This window comes from Genypterus blacodes, unplaced genomic scaffold (assembly GCF_046128005.1).
Source record: "Genypterus blacodes isolate CSIRO-AG114 ecotype Tasmania unplaced genomic scaffold, CSIRO-AGI_Gbla_v1 ptg000305l_1, whole genome shotgun sequence".
In the NCBI taxonomy this organism is placed as follows: Eukaryota; Metazoa; Chordata; class Actinopteri; order Ophidiiformes; family Ophidiidae; genus Genypterus; species Genypterus blacodes.
The window spans coordinates 1-15,000 of NW_027467095.1; the positions used below are offsets into that span (position 1 = coordinate 1).

Consider the following 15,000-nt stretch of genomic DNA (forward strand, 5'->3'; position numbering starts at 1 on the left):
GTGTAGTGTAGTGTAGTGTAGTACCATAGACAGTAACACACTGTGTTTGGTACAACTATATTTTGGCATAGTACAGAACACAGTAGTTTGGAGTAGTGCTATAGTAGTATAGTTTAGTATAGTATAGTATAGTATAGAATAGAATAGAATAGAATAGAATAGAATAGAATAGAATAGTACCTATAGTATAGAATGAAATAGGTTCTGAGTTGTATTCTGTGTTGAGTTGTGACCTTTGAGCATGAAAACACGCAGGCACTAAACTCTTCGGTTTTCTGTTGTGATTGATGATCAATAATATCAGTCAGTCTAAAGGAAAGAATCAGAGAAGCACTCCTCACCTTCACTGTGTGATCAGATCGATGCAGTTATCTGTTCATCGTTGAAAACGCCTCGGAAATGAAGAAGGAGTGAAAACGCGCAGTTTAGTTTCACTTCAGAGCGAAACGAAAGTGAAGCTGCAGAGACACGAAGATCAAAGCGACACAGACTAACTCTGACATCCGGCCTGTACCGCGCGGAGCGGAGGAGGAGGAGCTTTGAGATTGATTATTAATCGATCAATAGTCGGGTTCCATGTTGAGACAGATGTGAAGATCAGAATGAAGCCTGTGACCAGGACGCATGTGTGGCCACCAGGGGGCAGCGACGAGCGCTGTGCCTGTTGAACGTATGTTGGGACGCAGCCGGAGTCTGAACACAACTCGTCACCCGAGGTGACGTCATCCAGACGCGACAGCGCTGCGTGTTTCTCTTCGCCGTAACAACATGGAGGAAAGTTAAGGCTCCTCTGTGATTCAGACTACAGACAGAGACGCTCCTGTGCTTCAGTCCATCAGTGTGTGTGCGTGTGTGTGCGCGCGTCACACGAGGACACACGACACGTGTCTGTCCTGTTTGAGACAGAGGAGACACACAGAGACACAGAGACCATGAGCGCTCACCGCCGGAGGAGCAGCGGCATCCCGGACAGGTGTGTGTGGGAGAGGGAGGGAGAGAGGGAGGGGGGGAGGGAGAGAGAGAGTGTGAGTGAGTGAGACAGAGACAGAGACAGAGAGAGACGGAGTGAGGGAGAGGGAGGGAGGGAGAGAGTGTGAGTGAGTGAGACAGAGACAGAGAGAGACGGAGTGAGGGAGAGGGAGGGAGGGAGAGAGTGTGAGTGAGTGAGTGAGACAGAGACAGAGAGAGACGGAGTGAGGGAGAGGGAGGGGGGGGGGAGAGAGTGTGAGTGAGATAGACAGAGACAGAGAGAAACGGAGTGAGGGAGAGGGAGGGAGGGAGGGAGGGAGAGAGTGTGAGTGAGTGAGACAGAGACAGAGACAGAGAGAGACGGAGTGAGGGAGAGGGAGGGAGAGAGAGAGAGGGGGGTGGGGAGGGAGAGAGTGTGAGTGAGATAGACAGAGACAGAGAGAAACGGAGTGAGGGAGAGGGAGGGAGGGAGGGAGGGAGAGAGTGTGAGTGAGTGAGACAGAGACAGAGAGAGACGGAGAGAGGGAGGGAGGGAGAGAGTGTGAGTGAGTGAGACAGAGACAGAGAGAGACGGAGTGAGGGAGAGGGAGGGAGGGAGGGAGAGAGTGTGAGTGAGTGAGTGAGACAGAGACAGAGAGACGGAGTGAGACGGAGTGAGGGAGAGGGAGAGATGGAGAGAGGGAGGGAGAGAGTGTGAGTGAGTGAGACAGAGACAGAGAGACGGAGTGAGACGGAGTGAGGGAGAGGGAGAGGGAGGGAGAGAGTGTGAGTGAGTGAGTGAGTGAGACAGAGACAGAGCGAGACGGGGAGGGAGAGAGAGAGGGAGGGAGAGAGTGAGTGAGACGGAGTGAGGGAGAGGGAGAGATGGAGAGAGGGAGGGAGAGAGTGTGAGTGAGTGAGACAGAGACAGAGAGACGGAGTGAGACGGAGTGAGGGAGAGGGAGAGGGAGGGAGAGAGTGTGAGTGAGTGAGTGAGTGAGACAGAGACAGAGCGAGACGGGGAGGGAGAGAGAGAGGGAGGGAGAGAGTGAGTGAGACAGAGACAGAGAGAGACGGAGTGAGGGAGAGGGAGGGAGGGAGAGAGTGTGAGTGAGTGAGACAGAGACAGAGAGAGACGGGGAGGGAGAGGGAGGGAGAGAGAGAGATGGAGAGAGGGAGGGAGAGAGTGTGAGTGAGTGAGACAGAGACAGAGAGAGACGGAGTGAGGGAGAGGGAGGGAGGGAGGGAGAGAGTGTGAGTGAGTGAGTGAGACAGAGACAGAGAGACGGAGTGAGACGGAGTGAGGGAGAGGGAGGGAGAGAGTGTGAGTGAGTGAGTGAGACAGAGACAGAGCGAGACGGGGAGGGAGAGAGTGTGAGTGAGTGAGACAGAGACAGAGAGAGACGGAGTGAGGGAGAGGGAGGGAGGGAGAGAGTGAGTGAGTGAGACAGAGACAGAGAGAGACGGGGAGGGAGAGGGAGGGAGAGAGAGAGAGGGAGGGGGGAGGGAGAGAGTGTGAGTGAGATGGACAGAGACAGAGAGAAATGGAGTGAGGGAGGGAGGGAGGGAGGGAGGGAGAGAGTGTGAGTGAGTGAGACAGAGACAGAGAGAGATGGAGTGAGGGAGAGGGAGGGAGTGAGACAGAGACAGAGAGAGACGGAGTGAGGGAGAGGGAGGGAGGGAGGGAGAGAGTGTGAGTGAGTGAGACAGAGAGAGACGGAGTGAGGGAGAGGGAGGGAGAGAGTGTGAGTGAGTGAGACAGAGAGAGACGGGGAGGGGGAGAGAGAGAGATGGAGAGAGAGGGAGGGAGAGTGCGAGTGAGTGAGACAGAGACAGAGAGAGACGGAGTGAGGGAGAGGGAGGGAGGGAGGGAGAGAGTGTGAGTGAGTGAGACAGAGAGAGACGGAGTGAGGGAGAGGGAGAGGGAGGGAGAGAGTGTGAGTAAGTGAGACAGAGAGAGACGGGGAGGGGGAGAGAGAGAGATGGAGAGAGAGGGAGGGAGAGAGTGCGAGTGAGTGAGACAGAGACAGAGAGAGACGGAGTGAGGGAGAGGGAGGGAGGGAGGGAGAGAGTGTGAGTGAGTGAGACAGAGACAGAGAGAGACGGAGTGAGGGAGAGGGAGAGGGAGGGAGAGAGTGTGAGTGAGTGAGACAGAGAGAGACGGGGAGGGGGAGAGAGAGAGAGGGAGGGAGAGAGTGCGAGTGAGTGAGACAGAGACAGAGAGAGACGGAGTGAGGGAGAGGGAGGGGGAGAGAGAGAGAGAGATTCACCTCAGACATGCTGTTCAAATTCAGGTGTGTGTGTGTGTGTGTGTGTGTGTGTGTGTGTGTGTGTGTGTGTGTGTGTGTGTGTGTGTGTGTGTGTGTGTGTGTGTGTGTGTGTGTGTGTGTGTGTGTGTGTGTGTGTGTGTGTGTGTGTGTGTGTAGGTGGCTGAATTACAGTGCTGTGGGGAAACGTCTTCCTGGGACTCGATTCATTGCCTTCAAAGTTCCTCTGAAACAGGTGAGAAGCTGAGTGTCTCCTCTCTCTCTGATGGACACTTGATGCTTTGGTCTGTGTGTTCACTTCCTGTGTAAACATCTGAATGCTGGACGCTTCAGTCTGGAGTTAAACTCCCGTGTCTCCCGTGTGTCCTGTGTGTCCTGTGTCTCCTGTGTCTCCTGTGTCTCCTGTGTCTCCTGTGTGTCCTGTGTCTCCCGTGTCTCCTGTGTCTCCCGTGTCTCCTGTGTCTCCTGTGTGTCCTGTGTGTCCTGTGTCTCCCTTGTCTCCCTTGTCTCCCTTGTCTCCCTTGTCTCCCTTGTCTCCTGTGTGTCCCTTGTCTCCCTTGTCTCCTGTGTGTCCTGTGTCTCCCTTGTCTCCTTGTGTCCTTCAGGCTCTGAGCCGTCAGCTCCCCCTCACTGAGGCGTTTGGACCCTGGGACCTTCTGGATGTTCTGGAGGAAGAGGAGCAGCAGCTGGGTCTGATGATCGACCTGACCAACACCACGCGTTACTACAGCCTGCAGGTACGCTCGCCCGCAGAACCCCGCCTCTCGGCCCGGCCGCGCTCCTAAGCCGTTACCGTGACGACTCTCTGTGCGCAGGACGTTCCCGACTCCTGGCTCTTCCTGAAGATCTTCACGGCCGGACACCAGGTTCCCAGCGACGCCACCATCCTGAGCTTCAAACGGGCCGTGGGCAGCTTCCTGCGAGACAACGCCCACAACGGTGAGAGACGAGGGGACGAGACGAGGGGACGAGACAAGGGGACGAGACAAGGGGACGAGACAAGGGGACGAGACAGGTCACAGGTGTTTGGACCAGAATCCAGATGTTGTTTGTTTCTCTCTGTTTTGCTCCCAGACAAGCTGATCGGAGTTCACTGCACCCACGGGCTGAACCGCACCGGATACATGATCTGCAGGTAGGCGTGTAGCAGGCGTGTAGCAGCAAGTAGCAGGCGTGTAGCAGGCGTGTAGCAGGCGTGTCTCAGGCGTGTCTCTAACCCCCGGATGTCCCCGCAGGTATCTGATCGACGTGGACAGGATGGACCCTCGGGACGCTGTGAAGCGTGAGTACTGACCTGCAGCTACACGCGTGTGTGAAGGAGCCGTGTGTGACTGTTGTGTGTGTTCAGTGTTTAACAGCAGCAGAGGTCACGTGATGGAGCGAGACAACTACCTGGAAGACCTGCAGAGGGGACGCAGACGCAGGTGAGACACGTGGAGACCAGCTGTCACTCAGCCTGTCGCCTGCTGCTTCATCTTCATACTAACGCCTCCACACACGTGTTCCACCTCCACAGCAACCACGGCATGGACCAGCCTGAGCACGAGCCCGAGAGCGGCCAGGCTGACCGCCGGCCATCTTTCACATCATGTGACCCACGAGAGGAGCGGCGAGCACATGTGACTGACAGCTGGGAGCAGAGGTACGCCTGGAGACACACACACACACACACACACACACACACACACACACTCACACAGACTTAAAAACACACACACACACACACACTCACACAGACTTACACACACACACACACACACACACACACTCACACAGACTTACACACACACATACACACACACACACACACACACACACACACACTCACACTCACACTCACACTCACACACACACACTCACACAGACTTACACACACACACACACACAGACACACACACACACACACACACACACACACACACACACACACACACTCACACTCACACAAACTTACACACACACACACACACACACACACTCACATCCTCAGTGTTACTGCTGTAACACTGTGACACACGTGAACATGTGTAAACACGTGACCAGGTGTGAACATGTAAACACGTGTGTAAACAGCTGTCAGATTGTTGCGTGCTGCTGATTGGATGAAGGACGCTGAACTCATCTTCTTCTTCTCTAGATCTTCCAGATGTTGGAGGAGATCCAGTCGTCAGGCCCCTCCCCCTTTACCCCCTTCACCCCCCCACCGCTGGCCCCGCCCTCGCCTTGAGCCCCGCCCTCGCAGACCCCCCCTCCCGCAGCAGGCTCGCTCCAGACGCGCCCCTCCCCCCCCGGGCCCGTACGCCCCTCAGCACGCCTCCCTGCCCAGGTACTGCCCCGGTGCAGGCTGGGAGAACCAGGCCAGCGGCTACAGCCCACCTGAGCGCAGATACTCCAGAGACTACTACTAGGACCTGAGTGGCCCTCGTGTCTGGACTCTTGCTGCGCTCTGATTGGCTCCTCAGGTGCTTCATGTTTCCTCTTTGCTTCCTGTTCAACCTTCATCCATTTATGAAGTCACTTTGATACATGGTGACCTTTAAGACCATGAGGAGCAGGAAACCAGACTGGATTTGATTCACCTGAGCTAGAACACACACACACACACACACACACACACACACACATGTACGCACACACATGCCCACACACACACACACACACACACTCCCTCGGGCTGCTGCTCTATCTGTCGCTCTGGTTCTGTGTGAAGATCAGAAACATTTTTACAGTTTTGTTTACATGTAATTTGTTCAAATCTCATCTTGGATTTTAGCCGACTGTGTGTGTGTGTGTGTGAGTGTGTGTGTGTGTGAGTGTGAGTGTGTGTGTGTGTGTGTGTGTTTTATACATTTTCATCAACACTTTTAATTGAATCCAATAAATACATTTTAGGATGTAAACGTCTTTCAAATGCACATTAAGTACAAACACACTAACAGAGGAGAGGAGAGGAGAGAGGAGAGGAGAGGAGGAGAGGAGAGGAGAGGAGAGGAGAGGAGGGGAGAGGATGGGAGGGGAGGGGAGAGGAGAGGAGAGGAGAGGGGAGGGGAGAGGGGAGAGGAGAGGAGGAGAGGAGAGGAGAGGAGAGGAGAGGAGGGGAGAGGATGGGAGGGGAGGGGAGAGGAGAGGAGAGGAGAGGAGAGGAGAGGAGAGGGGAGGGGAGGGGAGAGGAGAGGAGAGGAGAGGAGAGGGGAGGGGAGAGGAGGAGAAGAGAGGAGAGGAGGGGAGAGGAGAGGGGAGGGGAGAGGAGAGGAGAGGGGAGAGGAGAGGAGGAGAAGAGAGGAGAGGAGGGGAGAGGAGAGGGGAGAGGAGAGGAGAGGAGGAGAGGGGAGAAATCCTCACTCACTGCGTTTGTTGGAGGAGAGACAGTTGGACAGTTGGAGACTTTATTCAGACATGTCACTAATATGTTTGGTTAGAAGCTTATAGATTCTGTTTGGTGATCAATCTTTAATTCAATATCAATAGATCGTGTGTGTGAATGTTGGAAACACTTAATTATTATTATTCAGTATTATTTCAGTTCATCTGAGCGCTGGTGGACTGTAGGCGCCTGAGTGGAGACAGCGGTGTCTCATGCTGTCACCACTCAGGCTCTTCGGCTGCAGGTGGACACGGGGATGAAGGCTCTCTGATGATGGGCGGGGCTGTGAGTGTGCTCTCCTCCGCTGTCGCCGCCGCTGCCGCCCGTGAGCACAGCATGGAGCTGAGCCGGGAATTCAACTCACAACCCAGACCCGGTGAGTTCCTCAGTGTGCGATCCTATGAAATGACATGTTGATGAGACGCACAGCTTCACTCAGTGAGGACGACGCTGATGTTTTTTCATTGACAGTTTGTTTTCTTGCAGAATGGGGAAGAAGTTTGATGAGGTCCTCTTTGATGAGCCGTTGCCATAGTGACTCCTCCATGTTGGGTTGTCTTGTTACCTTCCTGTCTCTCAGCTGATCGGTGTTTCTGATCAGATCCATAGCTCCTACTTTCACTCACTTTTCTCTCTGCGTCTCCTCCTGCAGCGCCGCAGACAGCAGCGGGCGCTCAGCCAGCAGAGGGCGACGGCACTCAGCAGGGCGCTCAACAGGGCAGCGGCGGTGTCCAAGCTGTGGTACTGGAACCAATTAAGGTCACGTGACGCCAGCCGAAGGTGGCGAGCGCCGCCGTTCCTCATGACAAACTCAACCCAGAAGACGGCAGCGTCCAGTGGAGCCACCGGCCGGTCCCGGTGCAGCGAGGACAGACGCTGCATGCTGCTCCTATAGCTGGGGACAAAGGGACAGATACACAACATTTAATAGAGAGAGAGACACACACACACGCACACAGGCGTCCTCCTCAGCCGGTCCTCTTCGGGGGCTCAGGCTCAGGCTCAGTGCTTTAGCCATGAAACATTATTATTCTAATTTGGTTCAAACACTTTGATCAGACCGCATCCCTCGCTATGACGTCATCGCTCTGCTCCACACTTACACCGGGTCGCTGATGACGGCCTGCAGGGCTTCAGTCAGGTCCTCAGACGTCATGTGGTTGAAGTCGAGGACAACAGCGGCGCCGCGGCGACTCAACCGAGCCAAGTTCTCTGGTTGGTCACCAAACAGAGGGATTCCCACCAAGGGGACGGCGTGGTAGACGGCCTCGTACAGCCCGTTAGTGCCGCCGTGCGTCACAAACGCTTTGGTCTTGGGGTGACCTGACAGGAAGGAAGGACACAAAGGGGCTTTTATTGTGACAGTATTTTATGTGTAAGGCATTATTTTCTTCCCAACTAGTATTCTGACAAAAAGGCAGGAAGTCCAGAAGTTTGTAGCCAACATGGAGTCGCCACGGCGCCAACACACTCACATGACACAATGAGAGGGTGGACGGGACACTGACCAATCACTTCCCTTTGTCAGAATAGGGGTGGGGGTCAAATAACGCATGTGTAGCACATTTTATTATCAAAGGAAAAGTCTTTTATTGTGAAATAAGTTATTCTGAAAGGAAAGGAAGCTTTTACCCAGCAGGTCGTTTTGTGGGATCCAATCAAAAAGCTTCGTGTTGGAGGCCAAAGTCTTTGGAGTTTGTCCACTGTAGCGCCAAAGCACCTGAAGTTCATCAGACGTGTTAGAATCAACGTGTGATCATGTGAGTGTGTCTGTGTGTGTCCCTGTTTGTGTGTGTGTGTGCGCCTGTGAGTATATGTATGTGTGTGTGTCCCTGTGTGTGTGTGCGTGTGTGTGTGTGTGTGTGTGTGTGTGTGTGTGTGTGTGTCACACCTTCTGAGGGAGTCTCCCGAGGCCTCTGGCGATCACGTCGGCGCGCTCTGAGGTCATGCTGGTTACCACGGAGCCGAAGGTCATGACCACCACACCGGCGTCTCCTGAGCTCTGCACAAACGCCTCCATGTCCTGAGAGACGAGACGTCACAGAGCAGCAGCCAATCAGACGTTAGATTGATACGAGCTGACATCACATCATCAACAAAGAGCAGAGAAAGGTTTGTGTTCTTATTCTTTAAGAAAGTGAAATGTTGCATTTTAAAAGTGTTCTCTTGTCTGATGGTGTTTGTGTCCTTGTTGTTGTTGTTGTTGTTGTGTTCTCACCTCTGGCAGCTGATTGGCTGGTTTGCAGTGCAGCCCGCCTACATACTTGAAGTTGGGTGGGAGTGGGTGTGGCCTCTCCAGGTCCCAGAAGGTCCTGATGAGCCAAATGTCAGCTTTTCCCAGCGTCTCGCACCAACTGCTGCTACTTCCTGTTCACACATTTTCACTTTAAGTGAATCTTTTTTCTCTTTTATTTTGGAGAGATTGATTTGATTCACAAAATTTTCAAACTTGATCTGTTTATCTTAAAAACATTCAGATATTTTGGTTCTACACTTGTTGTCCCCCAGCTGTTTGATGACACTGCTGACCTTTGACCTCGCTGTAGAATCCATCTATCCTCAGCCTATACATCACTTCTGAGGTCGCCGACATCCAAACGTACGCCAGCGCGTTGACCAGCCGCTCCCCAAACGTCATGCGGTCATCGTATGCCAGCGGCGCCACAGGCACGTAGGACGGTGGCCAGGGGGCGTGGCCACAGTGTCGCTCCAGCACGCCGCCAATAGAAAAGCGCAGCGAGATGATGAACGGCAGGTGGAGCACGTCGGCCACCAGGTCGCTACACATCACCATAGGGTCCAGCAGGACGGCGTCAAAGGCGGCGGCCCGCAGCGTGGCCATCAGCTGCTGGTTACCCAGCATGGACTCACACTGACGCAGCCCCAGGTCCACAACACCTCTGGACACGTCTGCCAGCGCCGCGGCCCGACGGAGCCAGGAGGCCGAGTGCCACTCTGACATGATGAAGTGAGTGAAGTTCTGCATGAGGCCGTGAGCGTGAGCTCGGCTGAACGGCACCTGAGGAAGATGAGGAAGAGCACACCGACGCCTGACCCTTTAGTGATCCACACCCTGAGGTTCAGCTCTTTGACCCCTGACCTATTTGAGTCACATGGTCTGCAGGACAAAAATTACTCTTAATTTGAATGTAGTATTGTTTTGTGAGGTTGTTGGATGTGATTGGTCATTCAGGATCACATGACACAGTTGTGTGCAGAGGACACCAGCTTGATCATCTGTAGGCTCACTTCCTGTCAGCAGGTGATCTTCTTCTGTCCTGCCTGCAGACTGCCGGTCTCAGGGGGGGGGGGGGAAACACAGCGACGCCTGTAACAGCAAAAACCTTCCCCCTACCTGGTAAAACAGGAAGTTGATCCTGGCATCGTGGCGGTGGTCACGTGTGATTGAAGGTGAAGCCTCAGACACCAGAACAGTGACAGAGTGGTTCCTGTTCGCCAGCTCCTCCACGATGTTCCGCATGTTCAACCAGTGACTGTACTCGCCCGGAAAGACCAGAACATGGCCGCTGTCCACCAGCGGGACAAGAAACAGCAGGAAGACGGGAAGACGAGCAGCAGGGAGCAGGAAGCTCTGCATGCTGAGCACAGCTACAAAACAAAAACGCTACTTTTATTTTTAATCTGACGTTTCAGTGGAGACGAACAAGAAGAAGAAGAAGAAGAAGAATGAGCCTGAAGCTTTCAGTGCTCAGGTTTGCACACAAACAGTTCCAAAGTCCAAAGCTGACGGCTGTGCTGCAATCTGATTGGTCCAGAGGAAGAAGCCCCGCCCACTGTGCAGTACAAGTTTACTACAGATATTGTGTAAGTCATACATAATATATAACTATAAACTCTACAGACGGGTTATTAAGCCCACACTCAGGACTGACAGGAGGTTTATTCATGAAATACTTTGACTTTATTTGTTTACAGGCTCCAGTGTTTCCTTCAGTAAACTTGAATGAGCTCCTCCCACTCTGCAGGAAGCCACGCCCCATTTTGCTGGACGTTGCTAGGCGACGTCTTCCAGTCCCAGCTTCTCAGCGGGATGTTCCACGTGTCGCCGTAGTTCGCCGTGATGTAGTCCAACGTTTCGCACGGAACACGAACTTTCAGCTCCAGAAGCTCCGCCCAGCAGAGTGAGAAGGGCGGGAAGATGTACCTGCAAACACACACAGAAGCCATGATTCACCAGCAGGCGGCGCTGTGCTGCCACAGAAGGACATGTGACCAACAGAAGCACGCTACTTGAACTTCTTCCCGCTCTTGGCCTGCGTCCCTCCGTTCCACACCACGTCTTTGTCCTCGTAGAAGAAGAAAATGTCCAGTTTGACGTCATCGCTGAGGAAGGAAAGTTCCAGACTGTCCTCCACCTTCGAAATAAAATACCAGAATAGACTCGCCTTCAAAACAAAAACTCCCACACTGTCCTCTACTGCTAATGTGAGGCACATCCTTTCAAAATAAAACTTGCCCTTCACCCGCATTTAAAACCAAAATAAAATACATGCTAACCACAGCTGGATCGAAACGGTAAATTGGATAAAAGTTTGGCCCACCCACCTTGCCAAACTTATGTTTGAGTGACAGGCCAGCGTCCTGGAACGCTGCGATGATGTCGGCTCGGAAGTCTGCGATGAAAATTCCAATGTCGACATCCCGGCTGTAGGGAATGATGCTGCACTGCCTGAACCAGCCTGTAGGGGGAGCGGTGTTAGCATGCATTTAGCGCTGCTGTGTGGTGTCAACATGTTGTTAGCGTGTTGGGATGCTGGCGTGTTACCCAGGCAGGTGCCGCTGCTGAGCCAGAAGGGAACGTTGAGCTGATTCAGAGCTCGAGCGGCGAGTCGCAGCAGAGACGTCGCTCTGTGGCGGAAAGACAGCGCCTCTGGAGACGAGTCGTCAGGGTAGAGCTGCAACATCAGGCCGTTAGCTTTCAGCACTCATCTTAATATCATATGGTTTAGTTCTTTCAGAATAAAAGCCCTGGCTACTGTCTGACCTGCAGGAAGTTGCGAGCGTCGTGGTAACGACACTCCAGGAAGCGGGCGTGTCTCTGTTGAGACAGGAAGCCAGAGACGTTCCGTGGGATTCGAACATCGAGGCCGTCGAGCACAGTCAGCACCAGGTCAGGCCTGCAGGGGGCAGCAACAGCTACAGTCTCATTGTGAGCGTGGCGCGGCGTGTGAATGAGTGCAGTACCGTGCAGTGACCTGTCGTAGGCGCCGGCATGGCGACCGTAGTCAAGCTGGTTGAAAGGAGCAAAGGTCGTGTCGGCGTGGGCTCGGAGTCGTAAGGCGCCGTGCCACAGATAGTGACCGCTGCGCTCGTACAGGAACACCAGCTGCAACAACAACAAACAACGCAAAAGTAAAACACACTGACAACATTCAAAATGGCCGACTGCTGGGGCTGCAGTGACTCTCTGGTTCATGTTTAAGAGCTGACGATCGGAACGCTTCAGCTTCTATGGAACTGTTCAGAGGAGCACCATGTGGCCCCGCCCACCTGGATGGTATAGCCATTCAGGCGAAACAGGAAGTGCAGGGGGATGTCCTGGCCCGACAGCGTGTCCAGGCTGGACAGACGGGGGTCTTCTCCTCGCAGCTCCAGCAGCTCAAAGCCTTTCTCCTCAGCTGCTGACAGGAAGCTTGGCTGCAAGACAGGAAGCAGAGGATCACAGCGTGAAACAGTGCCTTCAGAATTAAAGCCCTGCCGCATCCTTCAGGTTTCCCTCACATCGTATTTCCAATGGTTGGCATTCAGAGCGAATGATGTCATTGGACGACCGGTGCACAGGAAGCTGCAGTGAGGCTCGCGCACCATCTGGTCTCGCTGCAGCAAAGCATCCTGGGAGAGCAGTGTCAGCGCGGCAGTGTCAGCCAGGAAGAGGGGAAGCTTGAAGCGCTGGGATAACGCCAGGAACCTCTTCACCGTTTGCTGCAGACAAGAGAACAGGAAGTGAAAGTCGGTGAATGAAGCAGGAGCAGGAAATAGCTGTGTGCTCACACACTCACCCACTGGACATCACTGGACGTCAGGTGACCAGTGCGGCTCAGGATGTGAGGGCCAGGCTGCAGGAGAACGGCATGATGGGAAGATACAAAGTGAACTTTGTTTGGAAAAAGACATTTAAACAAATCTGAACTGAATTCAGATGACAATCAACCAACAGTGACCATGACGACGTGCCTCCATACTGACAACGGCTCACTGAACCACTTCCTGTCCTAACACGTACCTTGTTGAAGTATTTCCGGTAGTAATACAGCTGGAACAGCAGAAAGACGGAGCTGCTCACGATCAGCAGAAATAAAATCGCGCTTATGTTCACTCGAAACATCCGGTAACGATCACGACTGTCACGCGCGCTCTTACGTGCACGCGCTCGTCATGTCGGTGATCTCAAAGGAAATGTGAGCGCGCGCGGAGAGCGGAAAACGCGCAAGACACGGGCGCAATTTCTCTTCGCGCAGAGCCGCCGCCATCTTTAAAGAGATCCACGAAGCGCTTCCGGCAGTACCCTCCAAAGTAAAAGCCACTCCAATGTGGATTTGAACAAACGTGTAACGTCACTAACAGCGCGCTGAAAATGACGTCACAAAGGAAGCTCGTGAAGTTAATAAATATGGTCAATATAGTATTGTTGTTGTTGTTGAAGCATGGGAATATAAACATGCTTACATATAAATCAAGCACTCATTTAATTTAATCCACTCCAGGTTTTGATAAAAGCCTGTTTGTTTACACTGAATTTAAACATGTACATGAATACATGATTATTTTCACTTTACACTAGTATAATTTATTGTGCTGTGTAAATCTATTTGATCTTTAATGAAGGTTAACCCAATAATAAATCACATGTCACACATGTCATGTACATGCAGAAATGATTTATATTGACCATTACATTTCTTTTGTATTTAACAAATGACATCATCTCTTTTTATGCGTCCATTAGTTTATTATCAAAAATATTTAATAATTATTGTTGTAGTTAAAAAAGTCGATCATGTTTCGACTTAACACCACAAATCTGTTAAACTTTAACTTGACTAAAGTGTCACTTGACACACACACACACACACTCTCACTCACACTCTCTCACACACACACACGCGCGCGCACGCACGCACACACACTCTCAACCTCAAAGAAGATGGCGGAGCGGCGCAGCCTGTAGTAACCACAGTCAAACTTGTTGGGACTTTGTGGCAGAGTTTCCCCGCGGTGCCCGGAGCCATGGCTGCTCACCGGGGCCGGTCCCGGTTCTTCTAGCGTTCCCGGCTCTTCCCGGTGACGTTTCCCTGAAGTTTCTGCGCCTGAAGCGACTTTTTCCTCCAAACCGAGAAGGTAAGAGCAGCCGTCATGCTAGCTGCTAGCGTAGCTCGCGTTACCTGTTTGTTTTGGTTGAAGCTGTCGGTGTGTGCGCGGTTTGTGCACGTAAAAGTGTCCGACGCGCTTTAACGACAGTGTCGTGACTCCGTGACTGTGTTACCGAAGAGTCTGTGGTTGTGTGGGTGAAGTTGTCACAGCTCCAGTAAGCTAAATTAGCTAGCAGCACGAAAGCGTCATTATTAGCCTGTAGCGGCAATAACGCTACTTTTAACAGCACGACTACACTTGAACCACTGGGACCCTACTTCTCCCCACAGCTACTCTTGTTATAGTAACTGCTCGTAGTACCGCTACAGCTCTGTTGTGCCTCCATCATAACTCTGACTGCTGTTACTGCCTCGTCTACTTAACTTTACCGTTACACACAGAGAGCCAGGCCGCTAAATCACAACACACGCTACATTCATACATCTACTGCAGTCACATCCCAGCTGTCTCCTTTGTTTCTATCCCATCTGTATCTCCATATGATCTGATGACGCCCTCACTCCTCTGTGTGAGGAGGTGAACACACCTGCTGGCTTCCATCTTTGTTCAGACGCTACAAATCAGCACGGTTTGATCTGAATCCCAAACCGTCTTGTGTTTCTCTTCTTCTTCTTTAGTCTCCATCTCAGCTGCAGTGCTCTCACACCACACACACACACACACACACACACACACACACACACACACTAACAAGGATTCATCTGAAATCAGATCCTAAAGGAAATCCCCCTCCTGTGTTCCTCCACACTAAACAGCCTCTCAGCCCCATAGAGGGAAACTAAGCTTTAACTCTCCACATTGATCAGTCTGAAGAAGCCAAACACGTCATTCTGTCACATACACATCAGTCATGTTGAGTCTCACAAAGTTCATCTGATCAGCTTTGCTTTTTAAATAAACAAAGCTTTCTTTCACATGCGCCATCTGCTGGTTGGGTGCCTGCATTGCGCCAAAAGTGAAAAGCCTTTAGTTAAAGTGTGTGTGTGTGTGTGCGTGCGTGTGTGAGAGCCCTTTCGCTGGAGGCCCTGT

General features: G+C 52.5%; 4 protein-coding genes and 1 long non-coding RNA gene across 5 annotated transcripts in view; 3 read left to right on the forward strand and 2 right to left on the reverse strand.

Annotated features, from left to right (window-relative positions):
- Positions 1 to 555: 555 nt before the first annotated feature.
- On the forward strand, positions 556 to 6,115 carry dusp11 (dual specificity phosphatase 11 (RNA/RNP complex 1-interacting)). Its single transcript, XM_076137374.1, has 9 exons — positions 556 to 973; positions 3,375 to 3,450; positions 3,821 to 3,952; positions 4,031 to 4,154; positions 4,290 to 4,350; positions 4,451 to 4,497; positions 4,564 to 4,639; positions 4,732 to 4,857; positions 5,353 to 6,115. The coding sequence occupies exons 1-9, from the start codon at positions 933 to 935 to the stop codon at positions 5,621 to 5,623; spliced, it is 954 nt and encodes a 317-aa protein (XP_075993489.1). The 5' UTR covers positions 556 to 932; the 3' UTR covers positions 5,624 to 6,115.
- Positions 6,116 to 6,584: 469 nt separating this feature from the next.
- Positions 6,585 to 10,177, reverse strand: LOC142988235 (UDP-glucuronosyltransferase 2C1-like). The gene is made up of 7 exons (XM_076137334.1): positions 9,935 to 10,177; positions 9,109 to 9,598; positions 8,798 to 8,946; positions 8,471 to 8,602; positions 8,212 to 8,299; positions 7,683 to 7,902; positions 6,585 to 7,474 (listed from the first exon to the last, which is right to left on the reverse strand). Exons 1-7 carry the CDS (start codon positions 10,175 to 10,177, stop codon positions 7,198 to 7,200), a joined length of 1,599 nt encoding a protein of 532 aa, XP_075993449.1. The 3' UTR covers positions 6,585 to 7,197.
- A 142-nt stretch (positions 10,178 to 10,319) lies between these two features.
- On the forward strand, positions 10,320 to 12,324 carry LOC142988238 (uncharacterized). The gene is made up of 2 exons (XR_012960573.1): positions 10,320 to 10,404; positions 10,516 to 12,324. It is a non-coding gene; the product is annotated as an uncharacterized LOC142988238 (long non-coding RNA).
- Positions 10,491 to 13,072, reverse strand: fktn (fukutin). The gene is made up of 10 exons (XM_076137335.1): positions 12,824 to 13,072; positions 12,600 to 12,656; positions 12,322 to 12,522; positions 12,091 to 12,237; positions 11,796 to 11,926; positions 11,585 to 11,717; positions 11,366 to 11,495; positions 11,146 to 11,279; positions 10,831 to 10,955; positions 10,491 to 10,744 (listed from the first exon to the last, which is right to left on the reverse strand). The coding sequence occupies exons 1-10, from the start codon at positions 12,923 to 12,925 to the stop codon at positions 10,531 to 10,533; spliced, it is 1,374 nt and encodes a 457-aa protein (XP_075993450.1). The 5' UTR covers positions 12,926 to 13,072; the 3' UTR covers positions 10,491 to 10,530.
- Positions 13,073 to 13,745: 673 nt separating this feature from the next.
- apc (APC regulator of WNT signaling pathway) overlaps positions 13,746 to 15,000 on the forward strand; it is a 17,253-nt gene continuing 15,998 nt past the window's right edge. Inside the window, exon 1 of the mRNA XM_076137336.1 lies at positions 13,746 to 13,938. The gene's annotated coding sequence lies outside the window, so the exon portion shown is untranslated. The remainder of the gene's footprint in view (positions 13,939 to 15,000) is intronic.